This window comes from Neltuma alba, unplaced genomic scaffold (genome assembly GCF_004799145.2).
Source record: "Neltuma alba isolate B1F8T4 unplaced genomic scaffold, ASM479914v2 tig00006965_pilon, whole genome shotgun sequence".
Classification (NCBI taxonomy): Eukaryota; Viridiplantae; Streptophyta; class Magnoliopsida; order Fabales; family Fabaceae; genus Neltuma; species Neltuma alba.
In genome coordinates, this window is record NW_021634637.1 from 40709 (window position 1) to 52252 (window position 11544).

At 34.0% G+C, this 11544-nt stretch overlaps 1 protein-coding gene and 1 long non-coding RNA gene across 2 annotated transcripts; both read left to right on the forward strand.

Annotated features, from left to right (window-relative positions):
- The first annotated feature begins 6097 nt into the window (after positions 1 to 6097).
- LOC114751526 (pentatricopeptide repeat-containing protein At5g04780, mitochondrial-like) lies at positions 6098 to 10051 on the forward strand. The gene is made up of 2 exons (XM_028940188.1): positions 6098 to 6132; positions 6452 to 10051. The coding sequence occupies exon 2, from the start codon at positions 7184 to 7186 to the stop codon at positions 9956 to 9958; it is 2775 nt and encodes a 924-aa protein (XP_028796021.1). The 5' UTR covers positions 6098 to 6132; positions 6452 to 7183; the 3' UTR covers positions 9959 to 10051.
- LOC114751527 (uncharacterized) lies at positions 10051 to 11307 on the forward strand. The gene is made up of 2 exons (XR_003740759.1): positions 10051 to 10083; positions 10546 to 11307. It is a non-coding gene; the product is annotated as an uncharacterized LOC114751527 (long non-coding RNA).
- The last annotated feature ends 237 nt before the right edge of the window (positions 11308 to 11544 follow it).

Sequence of the window (11544 nt, forward strand, 5' to 3'; positions counted from 1 at the left end):
AAATTTGATGAACTTTGGATTAAAATATGTGCAAAATTTTATATAGTAAGTTATAATCTTGCCTTCTATTGAAGAAATTTTTTTTAAAAAAATAAATTTAGGTCCTGGACTATCTGGATTGGTTCAGGTAGTCCAGAGGACCAAGTCCAGTCCAACCCGACCTCGGGTTAGTACTGGATTGAACCAGACCTCGGGCTATATTTTTCAGCTCGAGGTTTTTACTAGATAAGACTTCGGGTTGATAACAAATTCGGTGTAGTCTAATCCATACACAACCCCTATAAGGTAGGATGTGGAGAAGTTATTAGAGATCATAAAGAAAACTGAATTGTTGGATTTAATCAGTTGTTGGGACATTGCAATGTTTTTGAAGCTAAGGATTGGGCTCGTAAGGACTGCAGCTCGCTTGGAACCTTGAAAACATCTTACAGTGTGTTTAGATTAACATTGATAAAAATAATTTTTATTTCAGTTGATTTTTAAAAATTTTAATTAGGATTAAAAATCAGATAGTGTAATTTAATTTATGTTTGGATTAATTTTACAAAAGTTAGTTTGAAAAATTGAGACTTATTTAGATTAACCCACTTAAGTACCCTTTTCTTTCTTTTCATCCTCATTTGTTTTGAAAAGGCGCAATTCTTTTTTTTTTGCTTTTACCGTACTGTATTCCCCCCCCCCCCCCCCAAAAACACACGAATGTTGAAATAACCCACCAACTAACATTTCACACTGTTTTTTTTTTTTTTTGTCTCAACGGAAATCCAAACAAAGCCTTAGCAAATGTGGACTTGTTCTGCTCTTCTATTTTCCGTGATTGTCTGCCTCATCTTCAGACGGCATGCGACAAAGATTGTATGGGACCTAATCCCCACTTGGCTTTTCCTTTTAGCCGTCTTATGCCCAAAAATTAAGGATTAAGGTGCATGCGCCATATTAAAGTATTTTGTTAAATGAGTCAAGTACTTTAAAGTATTTTGTGGTATTTTCAACACCCTAAAATATTTGTTTAAGTGCATCATATACCATAAAGTATTTTGTAGTTCATCTAATAATTAGATATATCTTTTCAGATCTGTCCAATACCCTAAAATATGCTACTTTATGTTATTTGATATACGTTCAATTAATAGAGTTTTGAAAAGTTGATGACAAGTTAAAATTGGTCATGAAATAATACTTTAAGTGTAAATGGTTCTGAAAAAAAATTAACAATCTAAAAGTAAAATTACATCATAAAATATTTTAAGATCTTCTGGACACATCATATAATATTTTAAAGTACCGTACATATTTGACGGCATATTTCACCCTGTTCGGCATACCTTAATCCGAAAATTAAAGAACATAGGGGATGGAAGGATTAGAACTTTAGATTGCAATACGTGTAAAGCGGTTTTGTCTGGTCTCCCGACCTGCCCCCTCATTTGGGTTAAAAATTGTTTATTTGGAAAAACTAGTAACTGATAAAGGCGCGGCATCCTGATTTGTCTGTCGCAGTTGGCAATCTGATTTTTGTTATGTCTAGAATTCTAATTTTATTTTTAATACAACTAGCATCCTAAAAATTGGATGCCAGATGTAACAAAACCGCTTTTAAAATCATTTTCTAAGATGAGAGTATTGGATGCATCATATAAAAGATCAGGATATTAGATGTACTCAAAAAATAAGATCAAGGTTCTGGATGTACATTTACTTTTTTGTAACTTTAGAATATCTTAATTTTAGATATTTTGAAATTTTTTAAAATCATTTTCTTTTGTTTGTTAGATGCACCCAAAAAGTAACATCAAGGTGCTAGATACACATTTACTCTTTTGTAACTTTAGAATATCTTAATGATTTTAAATCATTTTCTTTTTTTTTCGTTGCATGATAGAACTTTAAAAAAAAATTTAGTAAATGAGAAAAAAAAATCACATTTAAGCAGCAAAAGAGATTTTTTTTTATTCATATTAAATGAGGTTATGAAGGAAAGAGAAAAATATAAGGAGTTACCTTTAAATTTAGTTATGGGATAAAATTAACAAAAAATAGTATTCCTCCAATCATTAATATAAGACCCATTTAACTAATTTGATTATATTAAGAAAGTTAGGTAAGTTAGTTAATTATAAGAAATGTGACACGTTTTTCTTAAAACACCATAATCATCTTTCTTAATATCCCCTCTCTCTCTTCTACTTGATTATAGTTGAGGGAGTATCCATAGAGGTAATTTAGAGAAAATTGATAAATACGATAAATGGGTTTTATATTTAAGACCAAAACCAACTCAATAATTGGGTCCTATATTAAAGACCGGAGGAGTATAATCTTTTACTTACTTATATTTTCAACCAAGTCATTCTTCCATAAGCAATTTCTATTGCAGAGTGAAGAGAGTATTCATTGTTCAAACACTATAAACAGGAGGAAAAATGACATTAAAAGAAGTTAAAAATTGCAATATTTCAATTTAGGCACTCAAAAGATCAAAAACCCAAAAAAGAAAGTGATGTCTAATATGATATTTTGCAAATATAATCAAATGATAAAAATACTCTTGTATCAAAAAGTTTATTAACAAGATGTGAATTGACAATAACAAGTGTTGAATAGCAAATGACAAAAAATACACAGACAATGACCGATAATGACAAGTGTTAAACAACCAATAACAAAAAATATATTCACAATGACTAGTTTGATTTTTTTTTTAAAAAAAAATCTTATGCAAGGAAATTTTAGTTATTTAATTATATTTGCAAAATATCAGATTAGGTATCACTTCCTCTCCTAAAATTTTGACTTTTTAAGTACATGAATTGATTAAATTCTGAGATATTATTTAAACAAAAAAAAGGATGGGAGGGAATATTTGGAGAAAATTTCGATTAAGGACCGCAGTTGAGAATTTATTTCAAACAGCCCCAAAACATTCTGAAATGTCACCGCGAGACCAAAAGACCAAACTAAAATTAAAATTAAAAGTAAGATGACAATAATACCCTTCATTTTTATTTTTCTTAAAAAATAAATATTAATGATTGTTGGAGTTCCGACCACCAGTGCTTAGGTGGCTGCCGCCAGAGGTGGTAGCTCTGATGGCTGGATTTTTTTTTTTAAATGAGGTGGCCAAGGGAAGGTTTGAACTCATGATCTATTGGCACACTAAAAGTGATGTGACTACTAAGCCAACCAAACCATTTAGTTATATGATGCAAACAAAAATATATATAACAAAACAAACGCAGGTGTCGAAATGTAAGTGAACAAGTGAAATTTGACAATTTACAACAAAAATTTGGCGACTTACAAATAACATAATGGAATTTACAATTCAAAATATAAGTGTTTAAGTATAAATGAGCAAATGAAATTTGAAGATTTACAACAAAAGTTCATGAATTTGAGATCCAAATTCAGCTATTCACAAAAAATACAAGAAAATTCACAACCGAAAATATAAGTGTTTGAGTGTAAATAAACAAGTGAAATTCAGCTATTTACAAGCTAAATTCAGTAATTCATAAGAAACATAAGCATTACAAAACTAATAAGAGAATTCATAACTTCAAATATAAGTATTTATGTTTCTTATGAATCGCTGAATTTGGTTGTAAATATCTTAATTATTGTTGTAAATCGCTAAATTTCACTTGTTCGATCATACTCAAACATTTACATTTTGGATTGTGAATTCTTTTTTATTTTTTGTGAATCGCCAAATTTGGGTTGTAAATTTATGAACTTTTGTTGTAAATATTCAAATTTCACTTACTCATTTGTATTTAAACACTTGCATTTAAAGTTGTAAATTCCATTATGTTATTTGTAAATCATCAAATTTTTGTTGTAAATTACTGAATTTCACTTATAAATCGTCAAATTTCACTTATTCATTACATTTGGATACCTGTGTTTGTTTTGTTATATGTATTTTTATTTGCATCATATAACTAAATGGTTTGGTTAGCTTGGTGGTCATATCACTTTTAGTGTGCTAAGGGTTATGGGTTTAAACCTTCCCTTAGGCACCTTATTTTTTTTAAAAAAAAAATTCCGACCACTGGAGCTACAGTAGCTGCCACCGGAGCTCCCATCTTCGATGGTGGCCACCTGAGCGCCGGTGGCTGAACCTTCAACTTTCGATGGCTGGAATTCCGACGACCATTAATATTTATTTTTTGAAAAATAAAAGTGAGAGGTATTATTGTAATCTTACTCATAATTTTAATTTCACTTTGGTCTTTTGGTCTTACAGTGACATGTCAGAATGTTTTGGAAACTATTTGAAATAAATTCTCAACTGCGGTTCTTAATCAAAATTTTCCTGAATATTTGCTCGAGCCGATGAGAAATTCCTGCATTGCCACGTCACCCAGAACGTACTGTCTCATCTGCACCGTCCATTTAGTTATCATCTTAGCCGTTGACTAAAGTTAATGACAAAGTTAAAATTGATCATGAAATAATACTTTAAAGTATAATTGTTTCTGAAAAAAAAATTAATACTCTAAAACTAAAATTACATCATAAATATTTTAAGACGTTGGACCTAAAAAGGACTTCATGATGCTGGACAAATCATGTAATATTTTAAAGTACTGTGCACATTTGACGGCAAATTCCACCCTGCTCGGCGTACCTTAATCTGAAAATTAAGGAACATAGGGGGTGGAAGGATGAGAACTTTAGATTGCCATATCGTAAAGCGCTTTTGTCTGGTCTTCTGACCTGCCCCCTCATTTGGGTTAAAAATTGTTTATTTGGAAAAACTAGCGACGGATAAAGGCGCAGCATCCTGATTTGTATATCGCGGCTGTCATTTTGATTTTTGTTATATCTAGTATTCTAATTTTATTTTTAATACAACCAGCATCCTAAAAATTGAATGCCAGATGTAACAAAAAAAAAATTGGGGTGCACAATGAAAATAAGATGAGAGTGTTGGATGCACCATATAAAAGATCAAGACGTTGGATACACTCAGAAAATAGGATCAGGGTTCTGGATGTACATTTATTTTTTTTGTAACTTTAGAATATCTTAGTTTTAGATATTTTGAGATTTTTTAAATCATTTTCTTTTGTTTGTTAGATGCACCCAGAAATAAGATCAAGATGTTAGATGCACATTTACTCTTTTGTAACTTTAGAATATCTTAATTTTAGGTATTTTGAGATTTTAAAGCATTTTCTCTTTTTTCGTTGCATGATAGAACTTGAAAAAAAAAACTTTAGTAAATGAGAAAAAAATCACATTTAAGCAGTAAAAGAGATTTTTTTTTTATCCATATTAAATGAGGTTACGAAGAAAAGAGAAAAATATAAGGAGTTACCTTTAAACTTTGGTTATGGGATAATATTAACAAAAAATAGTATTAATTAATCTTTTACTTACTTATATTTTCAACCAAGTCATTCTTCTATATGCAATTTCTATTATAGAGTGAAGAGAGTATTCATTGTTCAAACACTATAAACAGAAGAAAAAATGACATTAAAAGAAGGTAAAAATTATAATATTTCAATTCAAACATTTAAAAGATCAAAAACCTAAAAAAGAAAATGTTGTCTGATATGACATTTTGTAAATATAGTCAAATGACAAAAATACTCTTGTACCAAAAAGTTTATTAACAAGTGGTGAATTGACAATAACAAGTATTGAATAACAAATGACAAGAAATATACAAATAATGACTAATAATAACAAGTGTTGAATAACCAATAACAAGAAATATACTCACAATGATTAATTTATTTTTTTTTTTAAAAAAACTTATGCAAGGAAATTTCAGTTATTTAATTATATTTGCAAAATATCATATTAGACGTCACTTTCTCTCCTAAAGTTTTGACTTTTTAAGTACCTAAATTGAAATATTATAATTTTTAATTTATTTGTGCTAAGCTTTGAGATATTATTTAAAAAAAAAAAAGATGGGAGGGAATATTTGCTTGGGCTGATGAGAAATTCTTGCATTGCCACGTCACCTAGAACGCACTGTCTCATCTGCACCGTCCATTTAGTTATCATCTTAGCCGTTGAGTAAAGTCCTGAATTTTGCAAATCCCTAGTCTCAGATTGTCCACCGTCGTTCGCCGTCGGTGAGGCGGTGCTGCACAGCCTCGCCATGATCAGGTTCTTTTTCGTTTATCTATGTGACTCTTCACTCTCATTCTTCTCTATAGCTTCAGCCTTCTTTTTAACCCTTCGTTCCCTCTTTCTTCAGTCGAAAAGCCTATTGCTATATATGTTTATATTGTCTAGATTGTATTGCTGTTGAAATGGTTGTATGTGATATTTCTATTTTAGACTGGATCCTGTGAATTGAAAAAGGATTCTGTATCATAGTACTGTTAAAGTATTCCCCCTCCTTGGCAAGCACCACTTTTTCTTCAGTATCATATTGCTGTTAAAACAGTCCAATTGTGTATCATATTGTATCACACTTTCGCAGGCACCTTGCTTTGCTGAGCAATGCTTTATGATGGGCATCTCTGGCATGAGCAATTTTGGGGCGAACCATGTTTTGCGTTTCTTATTGGAAGCTTTTCCCACTTGGAACTGGAAACCCCATTTCTTCTCGTACTTGTTTTAGCTGTTATTTGAATGTGCATTGACATTCTTCAGAAATTCATGGAGTCATCGTCTGATATTTTGTTGTCATTTACTCTGCTATTTCCTTTCTGGATTCTTGGCTATGGCTATCAAGTTTGAAGTCTAACCCTATCTTTTGCTTCCCATTATTGTTGGCCTCGGCTATTTTGTATGCAGAAGTTGCCTCTGATTGAATGTCTGAAGATACGCAGTTGTGATCTGAGAGCACTAATTCTTCTATTATGTACTGGGTACGTGGGGAAGTTGGAGATATTTTATGTTTTGTCACTTAAATAGCTTGATCTATTATAGGATGCCTTGCCTAACAAATCCAGTGGGCATGAGGTAATTCAATTCTTCTCATGTCCGGTTGTCAAGTGTACTATGAAGTTCTGGCTTTGTAACTTTTTTCCCACTTCCAAGACCCTATTCTTCAACCACTGCTTAAACCACCATCTAAATTTTTCTACTCCCCTAAATTTATGCAAACTAATGCTGCTATGTTAAGCTTTCCCTGCTTTGAGACGAGGGTCTTTACTTCCTACTCAAAGTTCCTGTCAAATGCGTTGCTTCCGAGATTGTAACCTTAGGCATGGAAGCTCGTGCCCACATGGTTAAGTTTGGATCACCTCACATTCCAAGTCTCAGAAATCATTTGAAAACATGGTACTCCCAGTGGCGACAATTTGGGTATGCCCAGAAGTTGGCTGGAGAAATTTCTACTCAAAGCTTCGTATCTTACTCAAATCTTTTGTCACAATGTATTGCTTCCAAATCTGTAACCTCAGGCATGGTTGTTCATGCCCACATGATTAAGTTTGGTTCATCTCAAAATCCAAGTCTTAAAAATTATTTGATAACCTTGTACTCCAAGTCTCAACAATTTGGGTATGCCCGGAAGCTGGTTGAAGAAAATTCAGAACCAGATTTGGTTTCTTGGTCTGCCTTGATCTCTGGATATGCACAAAATGGGCTCGGGGTGGAAGCCTTGTTAGCATTTTCTGAGATGCGAATGTTGGATATTAAATGCAATGAGTTTACCTTTTCAAGTGTTCTTAAGGCGTGCTCAATCAAGAAAGATTTGAATTTGGGGAAATTGGTTCATGGTATGACAATAGTCACAGGGTTTGAGTCTGATGTGTTTGTTACAAATACTTTGGTTGTTATGTATGCAAGATGTGGACAGCTTGGTGATTCTAGGAGACTATTTGGCTCAATTATAGAACTAAATGTTGTTTCATGGAATGCATTGCTCTCTTGCTATGTGCAAAGTGATTTGGGTATAGAAGCTGTGGATTTGTTTAGAGAAATGGTTCAGAGTGGAATAAGGCCTAATGAGTTTAGCCTTTCAATCATATTAAATGCTTGTGCAGGATTGCAAGATGGCAATCATGGAAGGACAGTTCATGCGTATTTGCTAAAGTTGGGTTACAATCTGGATCTATTTTCTGCAAATGCTCTAGTTGACATGTACTCAAAAGGAGGGGACATTGAAGATGCAATTGCAGTTTTTAGAGAAATTGCACATCCTGATATTATTTCTTGGAATGCAATTATTGCTGGTTGTGTTCTTCATGAGTGTCATGATTGGGCTTTAGCATTGTTTGGTGAGATGAAAAGGGCGGGAACTTGTCCCAATATGTTCACCGTATCAAGTGCTCTAAAGGCATGTGCCGCAATGGGGTTCAAGGACTTGGGTAGACAGTTGCACTCTGGTTTGATAAAGACAGATATTGATTCAGATTCGTTTGTGGCCGCAGGACTAGTAGACATGTATTCTAAATGTGAAATGATGGATGATGCAAGGAGAGCTTATGACTTAATGGTAAAAAAGGAGTTGGTTGCATGGAATGCTTTGATCTCTGGTTACTCACAATGTGGAGAAGACTTAGAAGCAGTGTCCATTTTTGCTGAAATGTACAAGGAGGATGTAGTTTATAACCAAACTACTTTGTCAACAGTTCTTAAATCTGTGGCTAGTATACAGGTACTTGATGTTTGCAGGCAAATTCATACACTTTCCATCAAATCTGGACTTCATTCAGATTTTTATGTCATAAATAGTCTTCTTGACGCATACGGAAAATGTAATCATATTGATGAAGCTTCAAAAATATTTGAAGAATGCACGTGTGAAGATCTGGTGGCTTACACATCCATGATAACAGCGTACTCTCAGGATGGGGATGGAGAAGAGGCACTAAAACTCTATTCGCGAATGCAAGATGCAGATATCAAGCCAGATTCATTTGTCTGCAGTTCTCTTTTGAATGCCTGTGCAAATTTGTCAGCATATGAGCAAGGGAAACAATTACATGTTCATGCTCTCAAGTTTGGATTTATGTCTGATATTTTTGCAAGCAATTCTGTAGTTAATATGTATGCAAAATGTGGAAGTATAGAGGATGCTAATCGTGTTTTTTCTGAGATACCTCAAAGAGGAATAGTCTCATGGTCTGCTATGATTGGAGGGTTGGCACAACATGGTCATGGGAAGGAGGCTCTTCAATTGTTTAGTCAAATGCTTGAAGAAGGTGTGAGTCCCAATCAAATAACATTAGTTAGTGTTCTTTGTGCATGTAATCATGCTGGTTTGGTAAATGAGGGAAAGCAATACTTCGAGAAAATGGAGGAGATGTTTGGTTTTAAACCAATGCAAGAGCATTATGCTTGCATGATTGATCTCCTTGGTCGAGCAGGAAAATTAAATGAAGCAATTGAGCTTGTAAAATCCATGCCATTTGAAGCAGATGGATCAGTTTGGGGGGCACTTCTTGGAGCTGCAAGAATTCATAAAAATGTAGAACTTGGTCAACAAGCTGCTGAAATGCTTTTGGCTATTGAGCCTGAGAAATCTGGTACCCATGTTCTTCTTGCAAATATCTATGCATCAGCAGGGATGTGGGAAAATGTTGCAAAGGTTAGAAAGCTTATGAAGGACAGCAAGGTTAAGAAGGAGCCTGGCATGAGTTGGATCGAGGTCAAGGACAAAGTGTACACCTTTATTGTTGGGGATAGAAGCCATTATAGAAGTGCTGAAATATATGCTAAACTGGATGAGCTATGTGGCCTTCTAAGCAAAGCCGGTTATAGTCCCATCGTAGAGATTGATCTACATAATGTGAACCAAAGTGAAAAGGAGCAACTCTTATTTCACCATAGTGAGAAACTGGCTGTAGTCTTTGGATTAATTGCTACACCTCCAGGATCCCCAATAAGGGTTAAGAAGAATCTACGAGTCTGCATGGACTGCCACACCTTTTTCAAGTTTTTATGTAAAATTGTTTCAAGGGAAATTATTATCAGAGATATCAATAGATTCCATCATTTTAAAAACGGTTCATGTTCATGTGGTGATTATTGGTAATGTCATCAAGATGGTTCATTATTCCATTCTTATGGAGCACACTGATTCCTTACATATGTGCTACTACCATCCTCTCAACCAAAGTTGATGCATCAAAGACAACGCTGCAGTACACAAGCTACAAGGTAAAAGTGCTTCGTACTCACATCTTTTATTTGATTTTGAAGGGATTGTTTTCCCTTTTATGTTTCATAATTTCGACTGCCAGAGAATCTGAAGGAAAATGGAAGAATGGTCGAAAATGTTTAGCAGAGATATGGATATCGAGATGCTGTCCTCAGATTTTGTTAGTATGATAATGCCTTCAGTCTGGCTATAAAATTGTTGATAAGTCAAGGTGCATGCTTATGATATGAGGTCTTTGCTTCTCTATGATTGGTGATGTGCTGAGATGAGCATGTTTAGCTTTTGCTCTAAATAATACCTTACATTAGCCTGTCAAATTGTTGATCGCCTAAGTTGTATTCTTAAATTAGGTCTTTCTATTCCAGGGTATTGATATACTATGAATCTCAAGAACTGAGTATTTCAGTTCTATTATGCCATGTTTCCTGATTAACTTGATAAATTTTTCGTACATTGTATAGCTTGAAGTCACGCCGTTGATGGTTTAAGTTAAGAAATGACAAGAGTAAGGCAAGCCAGTTACAGAAATTTCAGCATCTGCTAATATTGTTCACTTCAAGCTGAAATCAAAACGCAGCACCCCAAACAAACCCCGGAGTCTGAATGCTGGTTCTCCTTTTAAGGCCTATCAAATCCGTGGCCTCATCTCTGTTCATTCTCTTTATTTCTGGTAGTGGAGATGGTGATATAGTGGCTGCCAACAGTATCCTTAAGAATCTGCAATAGCATAACCTACTCCACAAGCTCAGCGAGTTCCATGCAACGCAAGTCCAGAGGAGCCACCAGAACCGAGTGGAAGTTTATCTGACCAAAGCTAACTGAAGAAGAGAATGACGACCACATTTCTAACAATGAAAGGGGATAGTAGGAAGACAAACAGTGGAAGGCATGTAGGTAAGTTCCCCCAATTAAGTAACCCTAAATCAGTACCTGAGGACTTCTCTTTCATTTCAGCATTTTAGGATACTGATCCGGGGTTTCCCTATTTCATAGGGATTTTTGTGTCTTTCTAAGATTGAAAATGCATTTTGGTCGTTCTCCATTCATTTTTATTTCATCTTCATCCAACCAATCATACAGAAAGCAAATGTTACGTTCCATTGTATATCATACAAAGCATGGTGACAAAATTCCTTTATATATATATATTTACTTTCGTCGAAAGTTAACATTTTTATTTGTTGAAAAAGTAGACAAATGCATTGCGTTTCATTTGCTTGAAATACAGAAGTTACTTTATGTTCTACAAAGAGCTTTAATGGTTTCAATTTGGTAGGGTTTCATGTTATGAACTGCTAGTCCGCTAGGGAAACTGGTGAATTAGAAACCCGGAAAATACACCACGCGATCAAGGACTTGTAAAAAATTAAGAACATTACCGATATGGTTAGAATTTTAAAAAATCACAATTCCCTCAAACCTTAATCACAAGCATCACAAGAGGTGATCAACATCTTAAT